The sequence below is a fragment of the Vombatus ursinus genome, unplaced genomic scaffold (genome assembly GCF_900497805.2).
Source record: "Vombatus ursinus unplaced genomic scaffold, bare-nosed wombat genome assembly UNPS02014837.1, whole genome shotgun sequence".
NCBI classification, from domain to species: Eukaryota; Metazoa; Chordata; class Mammalia; order Diprotodontia; family Vombatidae; genus Vombatus; species Vombatus ursinus.
In genome coordinates, this window is record NW_020954615.1 from 801,567 (window position 1) to 828,697 (window position 27,131).

Consider the following 27,131-nt stretch of genomic DNA (forward strand, 5'->3'; position numbering starts at 1 on the left):
ATTTTGCTTATATGTAATTGAGAAAAAAACTAAAAAGACAAAAAACCCCAAGCAAATATTGGCCAGGCAGGGCTGTCACCATCCAAGAGCCCAGGCTCAAGTTCCTAGGACTGCCGCTGCAGGGACGTAGCCCCTTTGTGTCTTGCCACCTACCTGATCGCTGAGAATCAACTGTGGCTCTCCCTCAGCCGCGACATTAGGCACGCCCAAAAGCGCTTTCCTGGCTCTGTCCTGGGTGACAGGCCGAGGATGGGGCAGTCACAGAATCCAGCCACGCCCAGGTCAGCAAATGAGCCTCCATACGACAGCATTGGGGAATTTGACTCTTTTCTCAGCCAAGCTGTTCTAGGTCCGGTTTCCTGAGGAGTCTGTCTTCTCTTATTATTGTTGTTGTTGCTACTGTCAACAGCATTATCATTAATATTATATCACCCAGAGCCCCCAGAACACTTGGCCCAGGTTCGAGGCACTTGGTGTATCCGCTGAAACCCATATCTTCTGAGCCCCCGTTAGTGTGGTTCTTTTACCAAGCCAACTAGAGAATACACTCATTTAAAGGTAAATCAAATAGCGTAGCAAAATAAATAATGAGAAAGATTCCCCCATGCACAGACTTGTATGTTCTGCCACAGATTATTACCCTATGAGTGGAGAAGAGGACACTGCTCACCCCAAACAAGCGTAAAAAGACATACCTGCTGGAAACCACGTGGCCAGTGATCACACAGGAAGGGACACACACTTAGAGAATGTGTGCAGCCTCGTTTTCTGGTTTACAAAGTGCTTTCCTCACAATACATCTTTGTAATGGGTAGTATGAATACTGTTGTCACCATTTTACAAGCAAGAAAATTGAGGCCCAAGGAGGTTAATTGACACGCCCAAGGTCACTTAGTGAACAGCTAGTAAGGGGCAGAGCTGGAATTTACACCTTAGTCTTCTGATTTCAAATCCAATTTTTTTTTAATACTTCACCACATATCCTTTGTAGAGTTTCTGTCCAGCTAACTCTCTTTTCTTCAGCACTTACACAGTCTTAATGTACAAAAACCTTTGTTTACATAGAACTCTCAAAGGGTGATGATCCCATCACCTTCCCAACCAGGGAAGATATAGAAGACAAGATTGTGATACAGATCACCGTCATCCCTTAGCTTTGGCAGCCTCTGCTAAGGTCCCCTTCTTCTGATGGTCAGGAACATCTTTCTTTTATTTAGCCTAAGAAGTCATGTTTGGGCAGCTAATTTCTGACATATGAGTCATCTAGATTATGGGTTTGTTGAGGAGATAGAGTTCCCATTAGGTAATCAACCAATGAATATATATTTACTAAGTGCTTAGTATGCTAAACCAAATAAAATGGTTCTTGACCTCAGATAGCTTGCGTTCTCTTGGGGGAGATATCAGATGTGCATGTAAATAGGCAGGGTGGTTCCATTTGGTGAATTGGACAAGGAGCCTGGAAGACTTGGGTTACTTTCCTGCCTTTCATAATTACAGGCTGGGTGACTCCAGGCAAGTCACTTGGTTTCTCTGAACCTGTTTTCTCCTCTGTCTGTAGTACTTTTCTCTCTCTCTCTCTCTCTCTCTCTCTCTCTCTTTTGCATTTCCAATTACACTGGATCTTCCTTTTTTAAAAATTATTTATTTACTTTTGGGTAAGGCAGTTGGGGTTAAGTGACTTGCTAGGGTCACATAGCTAGTGAGACCGAATTTGAACTCACATCCTCCTGATTCCAAGGTTGGTGCTATATCCGCTGTGCCATCTAGCTGCCCCTGTCTGTGGTACTTCTAGTCCTTACCTCAATGGACTAGTCTAAGATTCAGACGAGATCGTGTTTGTGAAGCTTGTTACAAACAATGTAAAGTAGTCCATGAATATGAAGTTTATTTTTTCTATTCCCTCTTTCTTCCCCTCCTGAAAATCAAACAACTTTAATGGAATAAACCAACCCACTTGATGCAGCCGGACGAGATCTCTGTCGTCGCAGATGAGGTGAGTTGGACCACTCTGGGTAATGTGCCTGCCTTCTTGGGAGCTGGGGGTAGAAGGGGTTGGGTGCAGTCTCTTCAGTAAGATTCACCCTGGGCTCTTATTGTCAGAGAGACGAGAGAAGGGGCAGTTAAAGCCCCTGGCCTCAAGAAACTTGTAGACCCGGGACACCCATGCAGTGAGAAAACACTGTAGAATGGCATAAAACCAACAGCCAATTGGGAGGCTCACATTTTCCAGAATCTAGGGGTCAGTGCAGGTAGGAGCAGCTTCCTGCAGGAGGAGGTGTGGATGGCTTTCCTCTGACCACTGATGAGGAGGATGTGGAGGAGAAGAGCTGGAAGGTGCAGGGCATTAGGAGAAAGAGCAGGATAGAGGAAGCAGGGGGATAGGTGACTGGGCTGGAAAGATACTTAGAATTCCTTTAGGTGAAAGGCGAGGTTGTCCTTTCAGTCAGTCAATGGGCATTTATTAAGTGATTACTGAAGTGAGCAGAGGATGCACTGGAACAAGGAGAGGTTGTAACAGTCTGGGAGTGAGGCGATGAAGGTCTGAACTAGGGTGCTGGCTGTGTGAATGTGGAGAAGGGGACATATGTGATCGCTATGGTGAAAACAGAAACGACAAGATTTGCCAACAGAGCAGAAATGTGGGATGAGAGCCAGGGAGGAATCGAGGATGATGCTGAGACTGTGAGCCTGGGAGACTGCATGAATGGTGGTGTCCTTGAAAATAATAGGAAAGTTGAAAAGAACAGAGGGTTTGGGGCAGGGGAAGATAACGAGTTAAGGTTTGGGTGTGTTGAGTTTGAGATGATATTAGCCAAAAGGCAGCTGGTGATGCATGACCTGGAAACCATACTGGGAGTATCATGTTCAGCTCGGGGCGCCATGTTTTAGGAAAGAAACTGATAAATGGAGTGTCCAAAGAAGGGCAAATAGGGTGGCTAAAGTCTTTGACTCCATGCTTTAGGAGCACCATTTTAAGGAACTGGAGAAGAAAAGACTGGAGAGGTGAGACCTGATGGCTGTCTTCAAGTGTTTGAGGGGCCGTCACGGAGAAAAGGGTTAGATTAATTCCACTTGTCCCCAGAGGAAAGAACTATGGACATCAGGTGGGAGGTGCAAAGATTTAGGCTTGACATAAGGAGAAACTTCCAGGCGCTGAGTGCCAGCTGTCCCAGAGTGGAAGGAGCTGCCGTGGAAGACCGTGAGTTTCTCTTTCCACGGAGGTCTTCGATCAAAGTGGGGATGACCACTCGTTGGGGGTGTTTTAAGGGAGATTCTTGGACTAGGTGACACTTGAGCTCCTTTTTTGATGCTGCAGTGCTGAGGTTTGTGATGGTCCGCTCTCTGGGGATAACCTTCATTACCAGGCAGGAAACGAAGAGGCTGTATTCCTTTAAAAACTGGGTACAATGAATTATTCAATCAGTATTCGATCCAATCAATCAAACAAACATTTATTAAACACTTACTATATGGCAGGCACTGTGCAAAGCGCTGGAATACAAAGAAAGGTACAAAGAGTCTCTGCCCTCAGAGAACTTACTTCCAGTGGGGATATCCAAACCGGCAGCCTCTAGAGGCCTTTCTGGAGAGACCTGGCGCTGAATGTTGCAAGGAGAAACTGCCATGGGAGGAGACCCCTGGTCTGGGGCACTTGTTCTGTGTCATGTGCTAACCATGAGAGCCTTTGAGCCGTCCTCCACACAATCTTCCTAAGGCACCGGTCTGACCGTGTCATGCTGCCCGGTGCCTCTAGGACAGACTAGACTCCCCCCGCTGATTTCCTCCTGCCTTTCCGGCTTCATTTCATGTTTCTCCCTTTCATGTATTCTATTTTCCAGTTAAGCTGTTTCCCAGATTCTTCACACAGGTCACCCTGCCCACATCCGTGGAATGTTTTCTGTTGTTGAGTCATTTTTCAGTCCTGTCTGACTCTTCGTGACCCCATTTGGGGTTTTCTCAGCAAAGACACTGGAGTGTTTGCCATTTCCTTCTCCAGGTCATTATACAGATGAGGAAACTGAGGCAGACAGGGTTAAGTGGCTTGACCAGGGTCACACAGCTAGTAAGTGTCAGAGGCCAGATTTGAACTCAGGAGGATGAGCCTTCTTGACTCCAGGCCCATGGCTCTATCCACTGCCCCATTCATGAAATGTAAGCCCTCCTTAAGTGCAAGGTACAGAGGGGAAAAAAACCCAGAAACCTACCACCACATGCTTCTTATTCTTTCTTTCTGTCTCTTTCCTAGCTCAGCCCCACTTGACTCTCCTCTACCCCTTCTCCTCCTGTCTTCTCTTTGTTCAGAAGACAAAAGCAGGGCATCATAGCCAGGGGGAGTAAAGTCAAAAAAGCTTCCATTTGGGATTTCCTGAGGCCCTTGTGTGTGCTGGGAAGGGACTAAAGCGTGGAGGAGAAGGAGGCCCCTTGCTCTCATTCCGGGGCTTGGGAAAGGAGGTGACCCTGTCTTGGGGGCAGTGTGCAGCCAGGCGTCCGGAGCTGAGGGCCAGCCTCCCGGGTCCGGCTCCTATTAGTGAGGGCGGGAGGGCAGAGTAGCATCCATCCCCCCCCGCCCTGGATCCACCCTAAGGAGCTTGCTCCGATGGCAGAGACAGAGCCCCGCTTCTCCCTCTGCATGCCAAGTGTGGGGAGGAAAAGGGGGGTCCAGATGCTGACAAAGGCCCACCGGGGAATTGTCTCCCCTAAGTCAGAAGTGGGAAAGAACCTTGGTTTTCAGGAAATTTGCCAGGAGCTGCTCTACCTGTCTCCCCCCTCCCCAACTCCACTAGAAAGTTGGGCAATTTATTTTATAACTTACTAAATCCTCCTCCTGCTCCCCACCCCCAAACCTGGCTTTAATTTAAAACACTCTTTTTGCTGGGAAGAGTAATTAGAGCAACATGGTATTCCTAATGAGCTCTCGGAGTAGAAGAGGGACAGGCAATGGAGGTCTCTAGGCTTTGGTGTTCAGATGAGGTCCTGCCCGTTCTGGTGATGGCCACATTTGGGAGCTCCCCAGACAGGAGAGCCAGGCACCTCTGGCCATCTGCCTGCTCACGGGCAGCCCGCAGCAACGGACAAGTCCGAATTAGGAGTTGTTGCTGGTCAGCCATTTTTCAGTCCTGTCTGACTCTTCGTGACCCCATTTAGGGTTTTCTTGGCAGAGATACTAGAGTGGTTGCCATTTCCTTTTCCAGGTCATTTTACAGATGAGGAAACTGAGGCAGGCAGGGTGACCTGCCCAGGGTCACACAGTTAGTAAGTGTCTGAGGCCAGATTTGAATTCATGAAGCTGAGTCTTACCGACTCCAGGCCTGGTGCTCTATCTGGGTTCAAATCTTACTTCCTCTGCTTTCTACCTGTGTGATCTCAGAGAAGTCGTTCAATCTTAGATTCCTCGTACATAAATGAGACGGTTACAAGAAAACGGTCTCTTAGGTTCCTTCTGCCTCAGATCTGTGACCCCACGTCAGCTCACCTCTTTTCACCTATGAAATAAGGGTACTGGCCTAGATGACCGTGGAGGTCCCTTCTGTATGCAGACTGTGAGAGCTGATTGTTAAATTTCCACGGCGAGCATTTATCCCTCAGAAATCAGCGAACTACAAATCAGGGTTTGATTTATTGTTTTGTTGATTGTCCAGACTTTAAAAAGTGATGGGGAAAATATTAATGATGGAGATTAAATTTACAAGTACGTCATACCTCCTTACTCCCACTGCCCTTCAGCGGCGTGGCTAAGTGGTAAGCACTGACCGGCCCGGCCCCTGCTTCTGCCCCAAGGGCTGGCCTTGCTGGACCAGGGCTCTTCTGGGCAGCAGGGTCACTGACGGGAGCCAGATTGGTTAGACTCCTCAAAGAAGCCCCGCTCATCCGGCTACCAGGCACTTCCCACCTACAGCCAACTGGAAATCTCCGTAACTAGTGCAAATAACTGGGGTTGGCGTAACACTTTAAGGTACGCAAAAAAAAAAAATCCAGGGTAACTTACATGTAAGGCTGAGCATGATAGGGGCGGATGGCGGAGGTCTCTGGGCTCTGTCGTTCAGACCGGCTTCCTTGCTCTGATGTAAGGACAAAATGAGATAATGTTTGTAAAGTACTTTGCAAATCTCAAGACCAGGACGAGTGAATGCCGGCTATCGTCATTCTTCCAGTTCTAGGCAAATCCTAGCCATTGTTATCCTTATTTGAGCTTCACAATGACCCTGTGGAGGTAGGTGCTGTTGTTTTCCCCATTTCACAGATAAGGAGACTGAGGCGCAGAAAAGTTAAATAACTCACTCAGTCACACAGGCAAGATTTAGTCTCGGGTCTCCCTGACTCCAAGTCTGGCACTCACCGGTAACAAATAGCCGCCTAGCTGCTTCAGGCCCTCCCGCGATGGGGAAGTCACTCTCTGAGAAGACACTCTGTCCCACCTTTGAACAATTCCCATTGCTGGAAGTCGCTGTGGCCCAGGGCACACAGGGTTGTGTCTGTGGGTGTTCTTTCTATCCCCCATCCCTTAAGGTCCAGTCTGTGTCCCAAGCCCTCAGGACTGGAGGGGGATTGTTGGGTGACTAGGAGGTGGTTATCTCCATTCCCAGGCACTGGGTCTGGCCTGCCTCCGTGGGTGTGAGCAGAGCTGGGGGTTTGGGTTAAAGACAAGAGAGGGGCCCTCAGGGTATGAGCCCCCCCCCCATCTAGTAGTGGAGGCAGGGGCCCTGACCTGGGGCTGGTGGTGACGCCGACCTTGTTCTTAGGTTGCCCCGCCTAACGTACGTCTTGTTTTACGTTGGTTGTTTGTGTCTCGTCTCCCTAGACTGTGAGCTTCTTGTGGGCAGGACTTGTCCTTTTCCTTTGCGTCCCCAGTGCTTAGCACAACACCTGGTGCATAGTAGGTGCTTCTTGACTGACATTGCTTTCAGGGACCCCCAGCTCTGAGGGGGGCGACATAGGGCCTGCTCTCAGGACAGTCCTGGTGTGATGGAGAAGACCTTGTCTTTGGTCTCACATGGTCAATGGGGGAGACCATGGCAATTCAATTAGACAAATAGTTAGTATCTGCTTTGTGTAAGGTGCTGTGTTAGGCAAAGAGACTACAAAAAAAGAAACTAGCCCAGGCTCTGCCCTCTGGGAGCTGTTGGGGGTGGGCTGGAATGGACGCCGTCATTGGTGCAAGCTTCGGGGAGAGCGAAGGCAAAGGCACTGAGAGGCCTGAGAACCAGGGACGTGGATGAGTGCGATTAGGCTGGGACCAGTATCAAGGGGAGCGGCCTGAAAGAAAGCTGGACAAGGAAGTTGACAGTCTTCGAGGAGGGCCTTGAATGCCAGAGTCACGGCTTACTTCATAGGGAAATAGGGTCGTAGGGAAAAATCGAAGATGTTGCCAGCATTTTGAACCTGAATGACGGGGAGGCTGGTTGTGCCATTTATAGAATTATGAAAGCTGGGGCGGGGTGAGGAAAGATGGTGAGTCTGGTATTGGGTATCACGATGGTGAGAAGCGGCAGGACATCCAGGGGGAGATGTGCCCTCCTCTCCACTCACAAGGCTATGACCCTACCTCCAGCCTCCATATCCTCTTGTCTGACTACTAATTAGTCTTCCTGCCTTCTCTCTCTCTACTGGCCAATTGATTCTCTACAATGCTTCTGAAACAATCTTCCTAAAGTACAGGTCTGACCATATTACTTTTTAAAAAAATTAATTAATTTATTTTTAGTTTTCAACATTCACTTCCATAAGATGTTGAGTTCCAAATTTTCTCCCCATCTTTCCCCTCCTCCCACCCAAAGACAACATGCAATCTGATATAGGCTCTACATATACATTCATATTAAATCTAGTTTCACACTAGTCATGTTGTAAAGAAGAATTAGAACCAAGGGGAGAAACCACGAGAAAGAAGAAACAAAAAGAGAGAAGAGAGTGGAAATAATATACTTTGATCTGCATTCAGACTCCATAGTTCTTTCTCTGGGTGTGGATAGCATTTTCCATCATGAGACCTTTGGAGATGTCTTAGATCCTTGCATCGCTGAGAAGAGCTAAGCCTATCAAAGTCAGTCATCGCACAATGCGGCTGTTACTATGTACGATGTTCCGGTTCTGCTCATTTCCCTCAGCATCAGTTCATATAAGTCCTTCCAGGTTTCTCTGAAGTCCGCCTTGACCATATAACTTTTTGTCACTCAGTCGTTTTCAGTCACATCCAACCTTTGGTGACCCTATTTGGGGTTTTCTTGGCAAAGATGCTGGAGTGGTTTACCACTTCCTAACATGTTTAAAAAATCTTCAGTGGCTCCCAAGAGCCCCGAGGATAAAATCCAGTCTGACTTCAGCCTGCCTTTGCGGACATCTCTACTCTTCACGGAGCCTCAGTTCCAGACAAACAGGCCTGCTCTGTGCTCCCCAAACTTGCGCCTCCATCTCTGTGCCTTTGAATCTAGAGACCAGAATGCCTGGCGTGCATTTTTTCCTCATCCATGCCCTTTAGAATCTCAGCTGTCCTTCAAGGTCCAGTTTTTACAATGGGAAGATTTTCCTGATCCCCTAATTTTTACTGTTTTTTTTTCTTTCTCCATTTTTCTTCTATGTTCATGTTTTCCCTCAGTGGAAAGGTCCTTGAGGATAGGGACTATTTCATTTTTGTCTTTGTATCTCTAGTACCTAGAGATGTACATGGTAGGTGCTTAATACATTCTTGTAGCTTGAACTGAGGGATGTGGGCAGGATCTGTTTGTGTAAGGGAGTGGTAGTAGCATTAGTGGGGGTGGTTGCCGGAGGATAGAGTGTGCAGAGGACGGTGAAGGGATGCACTTGGCTGGAACAGGGGGGACCGTAGAGATGAATGAAGCCTGAAGTGCAGACAGAGGGATTTGGGATTGATGGAGTGGGCAGTCTGGAGCCATTGAATGTTCTTCAGCCAAGGATGTTACAGGGAAGGAAGTGTAAGCACAGGCAAGTCTGGCCAGGTGGGAGATCAGAGAGGATCCTACTGTAAAGGGCAAATTCAATTCAGGCCAAGAAATACTGAAAGCTTGCATGAATCGCTGGCTAGCTGTGTGACCCAGGACTGGTCACCTCCTTTCCTCGTCTGTGAAAGAGAAAGAGATGCCTCCTCTGGGTCATCTGAGCCAACACTCGTTTTTGCAGAGGAAGAATCAGGATGTAGAAGTCTCTGAAATGTTCTGGAGCAGCATGGAGTAAAGGGGGGCCTCCCAGAGGCCTCTGGGTATCTGGGAGTGATGACCTGGGTCTAGCACCCAGACTTCGGCTTGTTCTAACTGCCTTCTTTACCTGTTCTCTCCTGTCCTTCTCTGGGCCTGGCTCTCCGCAGCTGTGTGCACCTGCCTTCTTCCTTGAGGGTCTCATCCAAACGGTACTTTCTCTCCTTTACCTCCCTGCCCCCATCTTGCCATCATCTGGGTTCTGGAGATATTGTGAGCAATATGCTTGGGGTTGGGGGGGGGCTTCCTGTTTAAAGGGACCTTGCCGCTCCTGAGCTCTCCCGGAATGTGGAAGAGGTCAGAGATGGGGACCAGGCTGGATACTAAAGAAAGTGAGGGGACCCGGACAGGAATGTGTTCTGTCGGCAAATGGGCGAGTTCTCCAGGTCCTGCCTGATTGCAGTTTCCCTGGGCATTTCAGGGGAGATAACAAAACTAGAATGGGGAAAGAAGCTAGTCCTTGGGTTTCCCTGGCCTGCTGCAGCAGCTCAGGGGGGCAGCTTCCTCCTGTCCTTACGTTTTCTCCCAAGGGCAAAGAGATGGAAAGAACGAGGAGAGAACCCCAGCCAGGTCTGGGTTCTGGGGATAAAAGAAAGGTAGGAATAGTCCCCATGGGGGATGAATAGATGTAAGTGAATGCAGAATATACCCAAATAAATGCAAAGTTAGAAGGACAACCTGGTGTTGTGTTTAGAAAGAAGGGCTTGGAGTTGGGGGGAAAGCATTTATGTAGCACCTACTATATGCCTGTCACTGTGCTCAGGGCTTTCCAAATATTATCTCATTTGATCCTCACAACCTGGGCAGCTAGGGGGTGCCATAGTGCACAGAGCACTGGGCCTGGAGTCAGGAAGACTCATCCCCCTGAGTTCAAATCCCGCCTCAGATACTTTATGACCCTGGGCAAGGAGTCAAACAAAGAACCTGCCCTCAAGGAGCTCCCATTCTAATGGGGGAGACAGCATGCAGACAACTGTGGACATACAGATTACAGATACAGAGTAGGTGGGAGGTAGCCTTGCACTTCTGTATAGAACTTTCATGCTCTCCCACCTATGTTCTAAGAAGCATCTTCCCTACTTGTGTAAAGCCCTTCACAGTGTATTTTACTCGCCTCCCTGCGCTCCATGCATCTGACTACACCAGCCTTTCTGTTGCTCTTCACATGACACACTCCATCTCCCGATGCCAGGCTTTTGCCTTGGCTGTGCCCCCTCCACCACATCCTGAAATGCTCCCCTTCCTCTCTTCTCACAACTCCCCTGGCTTCCCTCAGGACTCTGCTCAAATCCCATCTTCTGCAGGTCTTTCCCGTCCCCCCACCCCCGCCTCCCCTGCTCTCATGCCCTCCCCTCTCAGATTTCCTCCTGTCTACTCTTCTATCTATCTTGTAGGGACCTAGTTATTCGCATGCTGTAACCCGCACTAGAATGGGAACTCTTGAGGGCAGGGGCCCTCTTTTTTTACTTTCTTCATCTCTCCAGTGCTTAGGACAGTGCCAGCACATAGTAGGTGCTTAATAAATGCTTTGGGCTTGATCTCCTTCCCTATCTGCTCATTTCCATTCCATGTCATCCCTTTGATTCAGCAGCTTTGGCTGACTGCTGGGACCTACTGGGACCACAGCGCTGGGTCCTGGTCCCAGTGCTATGGGAGGCCAGGGCAGGCTAGCGGAGGAGGGGCAGGGAGGGATGTTTGGGGCCATTGGCTCCTGTTCAATGAGGACTTTTTAAAATTTCTTTCAATTATTGTGTCACATGTAAAAATCTCTCTTTCTCTCTCTGCCTCTCCATTTCTGTCTCTTTGTCTCCATTTCTGTCTCTCTCTGTCTCTCTGCCTCTCTATTTCTGTCTCTCACTTTCTCTCTCTCTCTGCCTCTCCATTTCTGTCTCTTTGTCTCTATTTCTCTCTCTGTCTCTCTTTCTGTCTCTCTGCCTCTCCATGTCTGTTTCTTTGTCTCCATCTTTATTTCTGTCTCTGCTCTTTATATCTCTCTTTCCTTCTTCCCCCTCCATCCCTCCCTCTCTGTAGACTGAAGACACAGACCTTCCATACCCTCCTCCCCAGAGAGAGGCAAACATCTACGTGGTCCCCCAAGGCATCAAACCCGTTCTTCAGAGAACAGCCATTGAGGTGAGTTGGGGTTCGGGAGGCGAGTGGGGGGACAAGGCCCAGGTCCCAGGCCCTCTCGCATGGCCTGTGTCCCACCCTGCCCTTGCAGATCCTGGCCTGGGGCCTCCGGAATCTGAAGAGCTACCAGCTGGCCAGCGTCACGTCCCCAAGCTTGGTAGTGGAGTGTGGGGATCAGGTCGTTCAGTCCTGCGTCATCAAGAATATCAGGAAGAACCCCAACTTTGATGTCAACACCCTCTTCATGGACGTGGTGAGAGGCTGGTCCCCTGCCCCGTCCCTTCTCCCCTGGGATCCGTGGGTGGGATGCCTTTAGATGTCTGGGCATCTGGAGGCTGACTTTTGAGCCTCCAAACTCGTTTCTGACTTGCTGTGTGATCTTGGGGAAGTCACCGGATCCCTCTGGCTTCCGTTCTTCTCATTTGGAAATATGGGAAGTGGATAGATCTGTGTTCTTGGAATCAAGAAGATCTGAGTTCAAATCCCACCTTGGACACATCCCTAGCCCTGAGACTTGAGGCAAATCATTTCCTCTTTCTAAGTCTCAGTTTCCTCATCTGTAAAACAGGGATAATATTAGTGCCTACTTCATAGGGTCATAGTGAGGATCAAATAAGATGATATTATTAAGCGACTTGACAACGTTAATGCTGTTATTATAGGAAAAGCGTAAGCGCACAAGCAGCATCCCCTGGGTTCTGCTCCACCTTCCCTCGCACTCAGGTCTTGGGCCTGATGGGGTCTCCATCATTCTTCAGATAACAGAGATCCGCTTGTAGGTTTATTCCAAAGCAGAAGGCTTGCGGTGCTGCTGAGGAGGGCGTCTGGGATGATATCCAGAGCTCATGCACTCTCCCTCTCTCTTACCCCGAGATAGCACCTGCCTCGGGAGGGGCTGTACTGCCCACCCATCATCATCAAGGTCATCGACAACCGCCAGTTTGGACGGCGGCCTGTGGTGGGCCAATGCACAATTCATTCACTGGAGCAGTTTCTGTGTGACCCGTACTCGTCCGAGAACTCCCCTCCTGAGACAAGCTCTGGTACAGAGGGATGGGGCCTGGGTCTGCTGGGGAGGTCATGGAGGGACGGAGGGTGGGCCCTGTGGGGGGATGTGGAGGGGATAGCTTCATCAGCCCCATCCCCTGGGATGAAGGCCCACAGTCTTTACAGGGCTCTCCCAACCTATACTTGCTTTCTTGGACTGTAAACTCCCTGAGGGTGGAAGGTGCATCTTCAACAAACGTTATAATCCATTCTGACAAACGTTTATCACATGCCTGGCTTGCAGGGCACCAGGACCAGGGTATGAAGGTGAAATGTGACACCATCCCTGTCCTCAGGGAACTTGTAATCTAATACAAGGATAAGATGCAAACCCAGATAAGCCGTTCTCTTTTCTTCCTGCTGTGGAGCTGAGCACAGACACAAGCACACAGGAGGCTTGTGGGAAGGCCTGTTGGAAGAGTGATTGATGAGAACAGGAGCTAAAAAACAACAGAGAAGGAGAAAAGGAAAGGAGAGGAATGGGGAGATTGTGGGAGAGAAAGTGAAAACAAGAGAAAGAAGAAAGGGAAAGAAAGAGAGGAAGAGAAAGAGAAAGAAGATAGGAAGGAATAGCAGGAGAGGGAGAGAGAAAGGAGAGAGTGGGAGTGAGATAAAGGAGAGATAAGGAAAGGGAGAGAAGGATAGAAAGAAAGAAGCAGAGAAGGAGGGAATCAAGAGAGAGAGAGGAGATAGAGACAAAGGGGAAAAGAGAGTATAGATGGGATAAGAGACAGTCAGAGATGAGAGACACAGACAGAAAGAATCAGAGGAGAGACCAAAATCCAGATGGAGAGAGGGGAAAAAGGAAAAAGAGAAAAGAGAAAGAGAGAAAAAAGAGAAAAAGAACAGAGGTGGTCAAGGGAGAAGGAAATACAGCCGTGCACATAACAGGAGCATAAGTGAGCAGTCCCCAAGAGCCCCCATCTCTCTGGGATGGTGCCAGCCCCCAAGGCACCCAGCCCTGGTCTACAGTGGTGGGTTGAGCCCAGAGGGAGAGTGGTACCTGCTGGGGGCCCATCTGATAGCTGCCTTTCTCCTTTCCCCATAGATGACATTAGTCTTCCGACCCCCCGGGATGAAGTGCTGATTGACATTGATGACAAAGAGCCTCTTATCCCTGTCCAGGTAGGGCTGGAGCTCAGGAGCTGTGGCCGGGGCCGGGCTGAAGGCGGCTCTGACCCTCACCCTTCTCCTTTGCCTCTTTCCCCTAACCATCAAAAAATCTTTTTTTAAGAAAATATTTTTGTTTCCTTAGATATTTCCCAATTACCTAAAAATAATTTTAGACACCCATTTTAAAAAATCATCAAAAGGTCTTCATGCATCATCTTTCTGGATGTCTTACAGAATGAGGGACACAGGTACCATTCCTTCTCTCTGGTAGCTCCTAATTTGATGGAGGACGCAGGGTCTCTGTCTGTCCTCAGATACCTCCATGCTCATATGGAGAGACAGTTACTGCCCTCAAGGAACCCTGACCCTGATGGGGAGACTCAGGCCCTGTCCTTGGGGAGTCACAGGCCTGATGGGCAGAACTGCCTTCCTGTCCTCAGGGCACTTGGCCTCCCATGGGGGTCAGAGCGGGGTTCCTTGGTCTAAGATGAGCCATGGAAGTGGGAATAGGGTGAAACGGTGGCCTGGGCAGTGAGAAACAAAGGAGCCTGGTGTGCTCTTGTCTCCTCCCTTCTTTGGAACCCCCCTTAGGGAAATTGGGGAAGATGCCCAGTTTGGTCCCAGACGTGACTTAATTGGGCCTTGGGAACAGTTCAAGGAGGGTAGGCTTGGCCTGGGCTCCTGTCCTCTAGCACACAACCCACCAGAGAGGCCTCAGGGATCCTCCATCTCCCCTACTGCTCTTTCCCCTATCCGCAGGGGGCCTGCCTGGAACCTCGCTTCGAATGGCAAACCGCCGTGCCTGTGGAGGGTGCCAACCCAAAGACTCCTGTGAGAACAGGACGAGCCCAAGGGGAGGGGAGGGGGAGTCTAGGGAAGAATCATAATGATGATGATGATGATAGCTTGCATTTTTATGATTTGTAAATGAGCGGCATTGTGCTGTGGTGGACGGATCACAAACTGGTGTCCATCTGCATTGTTACCAAGGCAATCAGTCAAGCAATATTAAGTACCTACTATGTGCCAGGTACTGGGATTGCAAGTACACAGAATGGAACAATCTCTACTCACAGGGAACTTCCCTTCTAATGGGGGAGACAGCAAATACATACGAAAATGTAGTGTATAATTCGGAAGTTAACACCTGCATATATACATATAAATATACTATACACACACAAAGTCCTAACTACAAGGTAGTTTGGGAAGGAGGGAGGGCAGTAGCAGTGGGGAGGATCAGGAAAAGATTTAAGCACAAGATGGGCCTCTTAAAGAAAGAGGAATTCTCTGGAGATGAGGAGTGAGCGTTCTGCCCTCAGTAACTAGCTGGGTCAAGAGGGAATGGAGGTCATGAGTGAGAACCAGGAAGAAAGCCAACCTGCCTCAGAGTGTGGGAAGGGGAATAATGTTCAGTAAGGCTGGAAAGGAAGATGGTGGCCGGGCTTTGCAGGGCTTTACAGATCCAACAGAGGAGTTGTGTTTTATTTTAAAGGTCTCCTATTGGAGGCCACTGGGATTGGTCAAATGGAGGAACTACACGGAAGGAGTTGCTTGAGGAAAGTTACAGCTGTGTTTTGACTCAACTAGAGTAGGAGAGTGAGAGGTCTGAGGCAGGGACACCAATCAGGAAGCAGTTACAATGAGCTAGGCAAGAGGAGATGAGCTGTGATGGTAGCTGTTGTGAGTGCAGAGAAGGTATCAGAGGTAAGAGACGTGAAGGTTACAAACAGCAAGATTTGGCCTCTGATTGGAGATGTGGGGAAGATGGTAGTGCCATAATGCACTTGGAGTCAGGAAGACTCCCCTTCCTGAGTTCAAGTCTGGCCTCAGACACTTACTAGCTGTGTGAGCCTGGGCAAGTCACCCTGCCTGCCTCAGTTTCCTCATCTTTGAAATGAGCTGGAGAAGGAAATGGCAAACCACTCCAGTGTCTTTGCCAAGAAAACCCTAAATGGGGTCACAAAGAGTCAAACATGACTGAAACAACTGAACAATAAATGAAGATGTGAGGTGAGAGTGAGGAGTTCAGGATGCTGGTGAGATTATGAACCTTGGAAGGATAGTGGTGTCTTCAATGGGAATCAAGAAGTTTGGAAGAGGGGAGGCTTTGGGGGAAAGATGAATTCAGTTTTAGACATGTTGAATTGAAGATGTCTCTGGGACATCCAATTTGAGATGTCTAATAGGCAATTTGTGCTCCAGGATTAAAGGTCAGGGAGATCTATATAGATCTGAGAATCATTTGCATAGACTAATTTAAGCCATGGGAGCTGGTGAGGTTACCAAAACAGAGAGTGTGGGGAGAAGAGAGCTGGGACAGAACCTTGGAGGGTGTGATATGGGTGGTGAGCCAACAAAGACGGAGAAGGAGCAGTCAGAGATGTAGGAGGCAAACCAGGAGAGAGTATCTGGGAAGAGGGCGTGGCCAATGTGTCAAGTGTAGCCTGTAGGGTAGGAAGGATTTATACTGTGAAAAAACCCCAGACACAAGACTAGTCCCTGCCCCCATCCCTGTAGTTTGCAAAGCGCTGGGCATACATTATCTCAATGGAACCTCATGACAGGCTCCTGAAGCAGGTATTATCATTATCATCATTATTATTATTCCCATTTTACAGATGAGGAAACTGATGCACATAGGGAAAAAGTGACATGCCAAATCCCAGAACTAGGAAGTGTCAGATTGGTTCTTGAGCTCATTTGACTACAAGTCCAGCATGCCTCCTCCTGATGATGAGAGTTGGACCTGCTGGAGATGGAATCCTTAATTAACAAGCATTAAATAAGCACCTACTATGTGCCAGTGGACATTGATAAAGCACCTACTGTGTGCCAGGCCTGTATTAAGTTCTGAGGATACATTCTTGCATTTGAGGAGCATGGTCCCTGCCCTCAGGGAGTTGTTGTTCCAGCAAGGGAGGCAATGTGTACAACGTGTATAAGTAGATACCAAATCCTGAGGTTAGTGTCTTGTTTTAAAGCTCCCAGAACACTTCACAGGCATTATGCCATCATGTCCCCTCCCATATCATTTCCATTTTATAGATGAGAAAAAACCTCAAAGAGGTGAAGTGATCAGCCCAGATCACACGCTAATAAGTGTCAGAAGTGGGTTTTGACCCTGGGCCTTCCTGACTTCAAACTGGGTGTCTCTAACGGTCCCAGCACCCAGGCCCTGGTACGTAGTCCAGTCAGGTGACTACGGAGGAGCCCGTGGATCAGAGTGGGGCTCAGCCACCCAGGCCTGGAGCGCCTCACCTGCAGGGGTATTACTCCCACCTGTCTGTGGACACACACCCAGAAGGATGGACGTAGGCTCTTCTGACCCTGAATGGAGCCTGAGACAGCTTAAGTGACTTTCCCAGGATCACATAGCTAACAATGGTCGGAGGTGGGTCTTGAGCCCAGCTCTGTCCCGCCCCATCCCTCTGAGGCTCAGTTCTCTTACGCTGTTCCTTCTCCCCTGGACAGCCATCCAACACTAACCTAGCTCAGTTTACCCAGAGGCTTTCCATGCCCCCTGCTTTTTGTTCCTCTCAGCTCCCTTCAGAAGGAGGCAGCTCAGGTGGTCTTTCCCCCATTTTACTGATGGGAAAACCATCTGTGAGTGAGAAGTGGTGTCTCTGAGTCCACAGCGGGCCAGTGGCGGGCTTGGGGCTGGAAGGTGGGTATTCCGGCTTCCTGTTCAGCACGCACACGCACAAACACACACACACTTTCATATGCACAAGGTCGCACTCACACAGCACATCATTTCTGTCTCTTCCTTGGTCTCTGCCCAGCTCTTTTCCTTCCCCCATCTCCATGTCCCTCCTCCCCTGATTCTTGTTAGTTGGAAAGACGAACAGAATCCGTGCTTAATCCAGACCTCCGCTTCCCTCCCCCTGGGCCTGGGATCCCATCTGTTACCCAGATCTGTCTCATACCCTGCCTTCACCAGGCCCATGAAGCACCGAGGGGGTTTATGTGTGTCTGGGATGGGTTGGGTGGGGCTGTGACCATAACCCCTGCACTCTGCCTTGGGGATGGTGCCAGAGCCCATATTACAGGGGAAGGCGACTGAGGCAGGCACATTGTTTGGTGGCTTTGAAGCTGGAACAGGGACCCACCCTGGAAGCTTTCACACTTCTGGAAACATCCCCTCCCACTGGAGGCCCCCTCCCCAAGTCTGCCCCTCCCCAGATTCTATCCCAAATCTCTTTGGAAGGGATAGCCTCATACATGGGCCACTCCCCAGATCTCCCCCACCCTTTCAGTCACAGGGCCTCTAATTCTGCCATTAACACTCTCTGGCATTTGTATTGTACTAATGTACAGTTTCTAAACACTTTCAAACACCTTATCTTAATTATAGCCCTGGGCAGTAGTCAGGGCTTAGCTCCAAGGGAAACTGTACCGGAAAGTATCTTGGTAAGAGCTGGAGGGAGAGGGGAGGGCCCAGCAGATCTGCAGCTCAGGCCTCCTAAGCCTCAATCCAGACTTCTTCAAAAATTTTTAAAAAATTTTTTATTCAGTTAACAAACACTTAGAGTGAGATCTGGATTAGCACGAAAAAGGAATTCCTGAGAAGTGGTTGCATTATTTAAATGTTCATTGCCTATTTCCACCGGACTGGAACCAATGGCTACATTTTTCATATAGTTATAACTTTGAATAATGCAGATTCAAATGATGTGACTATTTCCTGGGGCTTCATTGTTGTTGTTTGGTGGCTTTTCAGTCATGTCAACTGCTTTCTTGGCAAAGATACTGGAGCAGTTTGCCATTTCCTTCTCCAGCTCATTTTACAGATGAGGAAACTGAGGCCAACAGGGTGAAGTGACTTGCCCAGGGTCACACAGCTAGTAAGTGTCTGAGGTCGGATTTGAACTCAGGAAGAGGAGTCTTCTAGACTCGAGGCCCCATCCTCTGTTCACTGCTCCATCTAGCTGTCCTGGGGGCTCATTCACACAATAATGGGCTCTGGGTGTATTAAGTTTTTGTCTTACTTCCCCTCTCCCCTTGAAAGAAAAACTTAAAATGCTTGTAACAGCTATAGTCCAACAAACACGTTCCCACGATGGCTGTGTTGGCAAATGGCGTCTCCTTCTTCATCTTTAGTCCGTCTGCTCTCAGCTGGGAGGTGCCCTGGTTGGTCATGACAGACACATGGGACAGAAGGACTGATGGATGGTGCTTCAGAGGTGGAAGGGCCCTCAGAGGCCATCCGGGCCAAGCCCCTTAGCTTACCGAAGGGGACGCTGAGGCCAAGGTTACATAGTGGTGTTAGAGGATCTGGGTTCAAATGTCAGCTCTACCTCTTACTGAGGCTCTCAGAAAAATACTTCCTATTCCTGGGCCTCAGTTTCTTCATCTGTAAAATGAGGCTGGTTTAGATGACCTGTGAGTTCTCTCATAGCACAAACTCAAAGATTAAGTGCTACATTGTGAATAAAACCATAATGGGGGGGGAGAGAAGACAGAGACAGATAGAGAGAGAGAGAGACAGAGAGGAGAGAGAGACAGAGAGAGAGATCTCGGTGAACTGGAGTACTCTGGGAAGGCTTCTTGGAGAAGCCGGGCCTGGGGCCTTGAAGAATGGGCAGGATCTGCTTCTGCACAGTAGAGGAGAGAGTCCTTGACCCACTAACAATATCCTCTGGGCTCTGCCCCTGCTTTCCTTTGGAAAAGGGTTCAAGGTTTCCATGGGTTGGGGTATTCTGCTTCCTTACTGTGGCAAAGCAAGAAAACGGTGGAACTAGAGGGAGCCTGAGCTGTGAGGAGCATTCACTGCTTAGAGTCACCCCTTTGGGTCATAACATTGCCACTTACAATCCAGGAAGGGTCAGCCCTGGGAGCCTTGTGGAGAGGGGAGGGGGCCAGATGGGGTTGGGTCAGAGCCCTGCTGTCTGACGGGAGCCTACTCAGCCTGGCATGGGGCCGAGCTCACAAGCTTCTATGAAGTGCTTACTCTGACCCAGGCTGTGTGCTATGTGCTGGTAATGCAAAGGAAGGTAAAACCAAACCAGACCAAACACCCCAGACCCAAACAGTCTCTGCTCTCGAGGAACTCGTAGACTAATGGGAAAGACAACTTCCCCAAATGATGATGTACAAATGATGTATGCAAGATAAATAGGAGATAATCTCAGGCTAAGATTTTGAAGAATTGAGAAAGGTTTCTTGCAGAAGACAAGACTTTAGCTGAGACTTGAAGGACGCCAGAGGAGCCAGGAGGCTGCCAGTTCTCCTGAATGGCAGCCACTTCTAGTCAATATGACCAGCTTAGACAATTTCCCCAATTCCTCTTACTGTTCACTGATAGACATAGACTAGTGGAGGACTTGCCCAACTTCCCCATTCCCCCCCAAAACACAGTGCGCCTTCCTGGACCCAGACTCTAATGGACAAGCTTTGAGGGAGACACAGGGGTTGATACCCCTACAACTGACCAATGCAATTTGGAATCACAGCACTCAGATGGGGAACATCCTGATTTACACAGACCTGTGAGCATCTCAGTGGCAAAACTAGATAGTCTGCCGTGCAGGGTTCTCAGTAGGTGCTTAATAAATGCTCGTTGACTTGACTTTGCCCAAGTGGAGACAAATGACCAGAGTCAGATCACCAGCACCAGGACGTCTCTGTTGCTGGTTTTCAAAGGCTGGGCTCATTTCCTTCAGGGTGGGGTAAGAGGGGCGTCAGATGCCTGTCTAGGCTGTTTCACTCCAGGTTCTTTCATTCTTCGCACTTTTGTGCTTCCGCTTTCTAAGCACATTGGGCAGACACCGCTGGTGGCGATTCATTTGTAAGGGGCCTAGCTTTTGTTGCAAACACAAGCTTGTGTTTTCTATCAATCATGTCTCCGTCTGCTGATAAATATGTGAGTGTTGGTAACAGATTAATTTCCCTGTTGTCGAGGACCAGGCTCACTGACAGCACTAATTTGTCCTTGCTAGCACAGATTCGTTTGATGCTTGTCTAAATTGGTGGAGTGGAGTGTGGTTGGGAAAATGGGGGACACGGAGTCAGAGACTTTTTCAGGTTCTTATAGTAGAGACGAGCAGACGGGAGACATTAAATAGACTCACACTGGTAAATCATGGGATTATACCTTTAGAGACGGAAGGGACCTTAGCTCCTAAACTTGGTGTTCCACTTCCTACCTCTGGGCATTTGCACAAGCTGTCCCCTCTGCCCAGAATACGCTGTCTCCTCATGTCCATCTATTAGAATTCTTGTCTACGGTGCCACCTTCTCCACGAAGCTTCCTTGGTTCTCTCCAATTAATGAATGCTTTTCCTCTCTTCAAATTACTTTGTATTTGCTTATATCTATATATAGATTGTGTCCATACAGTAGAATGCCAACTGCATCAGAGGAGGGACTCTGTTTTTTACCCTTAGGGTTTGGCATGGTGCCTTGTAAGTCAAGAGACACTTATTAAGTGCCTACTATGTGCCAGGCATTGGCCTAAGTGTGTGCATAGTAGGTGTTTTATACATATCTCTTGAATTCATCCCACTTACTTTACAGAGGAGTTAATAGAAGCTCAGAGAGCTTAAGTGATTTGTCAGAGGTCATTCAGATAGTAAATAGCAGAAGCAGGATTCAAATCCAGTGCCTGGGACTTCAAATGGGATATTCTTTCTCCTGGGGCCGCACCACCACTCCTTGGCTCTTGCTTGTCCTGAACCAAGAAGAACACAGATACCAGGGATGCCAGTGTGGCTGGCTGATGACCTGGGAGGCCAGGGCATTTGAAGAGTGAACAAAGTGAATATTGAAGTTGCTGAGTATGAAGGCAGGGGTAGGTGTGAAAAGGGAGATGGAGAGAGAGAGAGAGAGAGAGAGAGAGAGGAGAAAGAGAGACAGAGATAGAGACACAGAGAGACACAGAGACAGAGACACACACAGAGAGACAGAGACAGATAGAGAGACAGAGACAAAGAGAAGGAGAGGGAGAGAGAAAGACAGGTGGGGAGAGTGAATTGGACATTGCCAGCAAGAAGTATTTGGGTAATGTTGACAGATGGAGTGCATTTTAAAGAAATGAATAAATGAATGAATGGTTGAATAGTTTAGAAAACCATTTATTAAGTGCATGCCAAACATTGTGCTAAGTAATGAAGATACAAATAGACAAGCAAAGCAGTTTCTCCTTCCATTCTGATAAGGATCGACAACACACGCACATATATAGGAAGTTTCCCCTGCAGGACAGGTGGAGGGGTCCAGTGATTCTTGGGGCTCAGGGTGGATGGCAATGTGTTTTTCTGGAGGGGTGGGTGCAAAGGGAGTGTCTAGAAGTGGTAGTAGGGAGCAAAGAGTACCTGACTCCTCATGTGTCTCAGGGGACAAGAGGGTGGCCAGGCTGAGATATCTTCTGGGGAAAGCTAGCCTTCCTTGAGCGCCAAGAGATGGAAAGAGCTCGGAAACGAGAGAAGGGAGCCTTGGATACAGAGAGGAGACGGTTTCCAGATATCCTAGGGGAAGGGCAGATCAAAGGAGGATGGGGACTGAGTAGAGACAAGACTGAGCCAGGCAGGGATGGAGAGAAGCTCCCCCTTGTATGCACTGCCTCAGATCACAGGCATTAGGGGAACAGGAAGCAGGAGCTTGCTCACCACAGGGCAGAGAATCTCAAGTGAAATAAGCTAGTAGGTTCAATAGGTTAGAATTCTGGGGGGGACGGGGTCTCCCAGATTTTAATCAACTGAAGCCCAGAAGGACAGGAAAGGTGCTGGGTCGAAGGAGACCCCAGTAGTGTCTCTTTCTTGCCTCTAGATGGAAGCTCTAAGGGTGCAGGAGTGGCAGACGGGAAGGTCTATGGCAAGGAGGCCCCGCTCCCCCATTATCCAAGGCACTGCCAAGTCCTTCCAGCCCTTCCCCAGCACCTCTCCCAAGTCCTTCCAGCCCTTCCCCAGCACCTCTCCCAAGTCCTTCCAGCCCTTCCTCAGCACCTCTCCCATCTGCCCCCTTCTTTCCTCCCACACAGCCATCACCCTGGTCCAGGCCCTCACTAGCCTCCCTCCTGGACCACTGCAGGCTCCTAATTAGCCTCCCTGCCTCCAGCCTCTCCAATTCAGCCTCCACTCAGCTGCCAAACTCAATCTTCCAGAGGCACCAATGGAAAATAAAATAGAGATCCCCTGGCCTGGCATCTAGGTCCTTCCCCAATCTGGCTCCTGCCTAACGACCAGCTTTATTTCACATCACTCCCCTTCACACGCCCTCCATTCCAGCCGAGCGGGGTGACTCCCCACACTGAACTGTTCCCCAGCTGTCTCCTGCCTTGGTGCCCAGTTGCTTGCAGGCACCGCTTCAAGGCTGAGGGGGACGCATTCTTTTTTCCCAGCCTAGGGTGCTGTTGTCTGGCTGTCCCACGACTGGGATGTCCCTTGGGAATTTCAGACTGTGTTGATGCTGTCTATCCAGGCTTCTTACTGTCAACAGAGTGGACAAAAGGAGTGCCATGAGGTAGAGTTAAGACAGGGCAGCTGTTTGGGTTGGCGACTTCCTGAGAGACTTCTACCAACCAAGGCTACCAGAGTCAGGGTTCTAATCCTGTTTCTGTCCCTCACTATCTGTGCGACTATGGACAAATGACTTCATCTCTCCTAGCCTCAGTTTATCCATCTGCAAAATGGGGATAAAGCACCTTCTGTCTGAGGTTAAAACAAGACAACATATAAAGGAGCCCTGTGAACCTTAAAGGGCTATATAGAGATCAGCTTTTATTATAATTTTCACCTGAAGCATCTGGGAAAATTTACCCTAATTTTCCAGCTTGCTAAATCTTCTCTCCCCCTCCCTCTGCCTTAGTTTTTTTTTTCTTCACATCTTTAAAATGTTGTTTAAAAAATGTGTTTTAAAAATGTTTTAAAATGTGTTGAATGAGATGGCCTTTCTAGCTGTAAAGTGAAGATCCCAGCTTCCCCAGCCTGGGCCTCTGGCCTGGTGTGAGCTTTCTGTCCAGCAGGATTCGCTCTCTGTATGCATCACCCTGAAAATATCCCCGGGACCCAGCCTCTGGCAGGGCTATTTTGGGTCCTTCTGGCTCTAGGTAACCAAGCATCACTGGAGACAAAGGGTCAGGACTCAGAGGACCCTGGGCACTTCTCCAATTCCTGTCTCCACCCCTTTCTGACACAAGTAACTCAGCCTCCCACCCTGGGGAGTGGGTTGGGTATAGGGAGTGGCGGTGACTTTCCTTAATTGCCACTGGGATAGCCTGGAACTCCTGACTGGCTGGCAGACCCAGACTGGGCCTCCCTTCCACAAAGGAAAGCTAGGAGGGCAGTGGAGGGAGGAGACAGGAGTTTCTCAGCCTAAAATATAGGCAGCTAGGTGGCTCAGTGGGCAAGCTTCTGGAAGTAGAGTCAGGAAGACCAGAGCTCCAATCCTATCTCAGGCACTTACTCGCTGTGTGACCAGGCAAGTCACTATGCCTCCATTTCCTAATCTGTAAAATGAGATTAAGTGAAATAACCTAAGTAAAACACTTTACAATCCTTAAGGCACTTTATAAATGCTAGCTGTTCATGTTATTATTCATATTGTTATGCCAGCTTAGAGACAGGGAGATCCTAGGGATGTATTATGATGCTTGGTTTGCTAGCCCCCAGTTTTCCGTGCTTCAGGGGTCCTAAATACCCCGCTTCTCACATTCCAAGCCCTTTTCTAACTGGGAATTCTAACCTTCTGGATGAAATGATTGGTTAACAGTTTTGAGTCTTGTCCTATGCTGCTTAACCCACAAGACTTGTTGAAGATTGGACTGCCAAAGTGACCCACTGGGTCACTAAGGGCCTAGCCCAGAGCCTGGCACATGAGAAGCACTTAATACATCCTTGTTGACCGATGGATCAAGGTTGTTCTTAGGGGGACCGAAGAATTTACGAGCTTTGTTTTGACGTGTGATGAGGTGGGTCGACCAGACATGACAAAAGTGGAGCCGTGAAGGGATTCTCTCCTCTCTGGGAGAGTCTGGAGCATTCATGTTGGGAAGGGCAGGAACATTTCCTCAATTTCCTCCTTCCAGTCAGGGACGATCTTCCAAAGCTTGCTTTTGACCGCTCTTGACCTTTCATCCTTCAAACTGACTCAGTAGAGATTTCCTGGGAGGAGCCAAGCACCTTAGTTCTGCACTCTCTGGGACCAGACCAGGTGATGAAGGTCTTTAAAAGCCAGACAGGATTTTATATTTGATCTTGGAGGTAAAAGGGAATCACTGGAGTTTATTGAGTAGGGTGTGTGTGTGTGTGTGTGTGTGTGTGTGTTGTGTGTGTGTGTGACAGGATCAGACCTGTGCTTTGGGAAGGTCACCTCGGCAGCTGAGTGAAGGATGGACTGGAGTAGGGAAGACACCTGAGGCAGAAAGACCACCATTGTTAATACTCGAGTTGTGAGATGGCCTGTGCCAGGTTGTCAGCTCTTAGTGTGGGTGAACTCATGACAGTTTGAAAGAAGGGGCCAATCTGTAATCAAATCAACACAACCATTATCTCTGGGGAAAGAAATCAATCTTCTTCTTTTACTCGCCTGCCATCTTTGTGATTTCCCATGTCATCTCTCTTTTTCCTGGCCTCTGATTCTCTATATTAGTTATTTCCCCCATTGTAAGCTCCTCAAGGGGATTTTTATATAGGTATCCCCATCACTTAGCACAGAGTTTGGCATACTTGAGTGCTTAGTAAATCCATCCATTCATTCATTCATTCATTCATGGATGGATTGTGGATTTGATGCAGGGGAGGAAGGAACTTAAGATCTGTCCCTGCCCTGGTATTTACTACACGTGTGACTTTGGGCAAATCGCTTCCCTTTCTTAAGGGCCTTGACTTCCTCCTGTGTAAGATGAGGAGGGTGTAGTGGGTGACCAAGGATCCTCCCAGCTCTGAAAGCCGACAATCCTATGATTACCGAGGGTGTGGGTTACTCAGGCCTGTCTGGCCTCGCCTCCTCGTCCCTCCTCCTCCCTGACTTCCCTTCATGTCCCTGTTCTTTCTGACACAGGGCAGCTGAGAAAACCCAGCCAGGTCATTTTGCTCCTTTTCCAAACCTCTGGGCCAAAAGAAGCTGGGGTGAGGTTTTTGGCGGCCTGTGGGGAAGGGGTGGGTGGGGATGTGTATGTCTCAATTCCCCCCGCCTCCCTGCCCCACTTCATGACAACATATGGTGGAGAAGGAGACAGGAACAGTGATGACAGCATCCCTTTTCCTTTCCTTTCACTCACACCCAGCCCTGGTTTCCCATGTTGGAGTAGGATGCCATCATTTTGCCATGGTGTGTCAATATGGAGGGGATTGACTTGTGATGAAGAGGGAGCAGATATGTTTCTGGTGTGTGCCCTCAGGGCCCCAAGGAGGACTGGGTGACACCCTTTTTTGTACCATTATTGTCTTCACCATGCTATTGTCATCATCATCTTCATCATCATCATCATCACCCCTGTTTCTATCAAAACCATCATCACCCAAATCAGTTAATTTAGCTAAAAAAAATCATCCACTTAGTGAGAACCTGCTATGATTATTAATCAGCAACCTCACTGTTACCATGATTACCACCATCCCAAGATCTCCATCAGCTAGAATGCCCTCCCTTTACACCTTTACCTCTTACTGTCTCAGAGAAGGTGTCACCTCCTACAGGAAGCCTTCTTTGACCATTCTGGTTGTTAGTACTCTCTTCTTTCTCAAATTATCATGCATCCAGGATGTCCCCTAACTCTTATAAGTACAGTTTTGAGCTGCCAAGGCACTAGGGCTTTAGGAACATACTATATACCTATTGACATGTTGTATTGTACCAGTAGAATGTAAACCCCTTGAGGGCAGGGACCATCTTTCATTTGATTTTGAAGTATGGATAGAGAGCCAGCCTCAAAGCCAGGAAGACCTGGGTTCAGTTCTAGCTTCTGACCCATACTGGCTGTGTGATCCTGAGCTGAACCTCTCAGTGCTAAGTTTATACAACTTTCTAAGACCATGTTATGCCAACTCACCTGGGAGTTCCCCATACTGGTGAAATCATGGGTCGAGTCCCTATTTCCATTCCCAACATGTAGTAGTGTTTGGAGAGACTTGGATAATAACAACACAATCACCACTACCTCTATCATTCAATTTAAATAATTGAGAACCTACTCTGTAACTGTTAATTCCCACCATTTCCATCGCCACCATTGCCAACCGCCATTGCTATTGCTGTCACCGTCATTGCCATAACCACTACTGCTGTTGTGATGACCATCAATGCCATCACCACCATTGCTACTGCTGTCATTATCTTCATCTCCCCTATTATTATCACCTCCGTCTCCATGCCCATAATCACTACCATCAACCACATCTCCATAATCAGATTCTTTCTTTCAGGGACATACCAGATGTGGCATTTCTCCTGTTGGTATCTTTTTTTGGATCCTGACCAGGTGCTTTAAGATAAAGATGATTGATGTGGACTTTAACCCTATTCTCAATCTATCAACCAAGCCAATTAGGACTTACTGAGTACTGTTATATATCCAATCTGTGCCATGGGTAGCGAAGGAAATGAGGGAAGGGCATATCAATTGAAGTATTTCTCAATCTGGGTGTTTCATGAAATAGTTAGAAACAGTTAGGTTCAATCATACCATCA

At 48.6% G+C, this 27,131-nt stretch overlaps 1 protein-coding gene across 3 annotated transcripts in view; it reads left to right on the forward strand.

Moving 5' to 3' along the window:
• DYSF (dysferlin) overlaps nt 1–27,131 on the forward strand; it is a 231,419-nt gene that overhangs the window by 156,195 nt on the left and 48,093 nt on the right. For all 3 annotated transcript variants that reach the window (XM_027839970.1, XM_027839971.1, XM_027839972.1), the window contains 5 exons: nt 1,967–1,996; nt 11,244–11,345; nt 11,434–11,595; nt 12,220–12,385; nt 13,438–13,514. In XM_027839970.1, the coding sequence (XP_027695771.1) occupies nt 1,967–1,996; nt 11,244–11,345; nt 11,434–11,595; nt 12,220–12,385; nt 13,438–13,514 (537 nt within the window). The remainder of the gene's footprint in view (nt 1–1,966; nt 1,997–11,243; nt 11,346–11,433; nt 11,596–12,219; nt 12,386–13,437; nt 13,515–27,131) is intronic.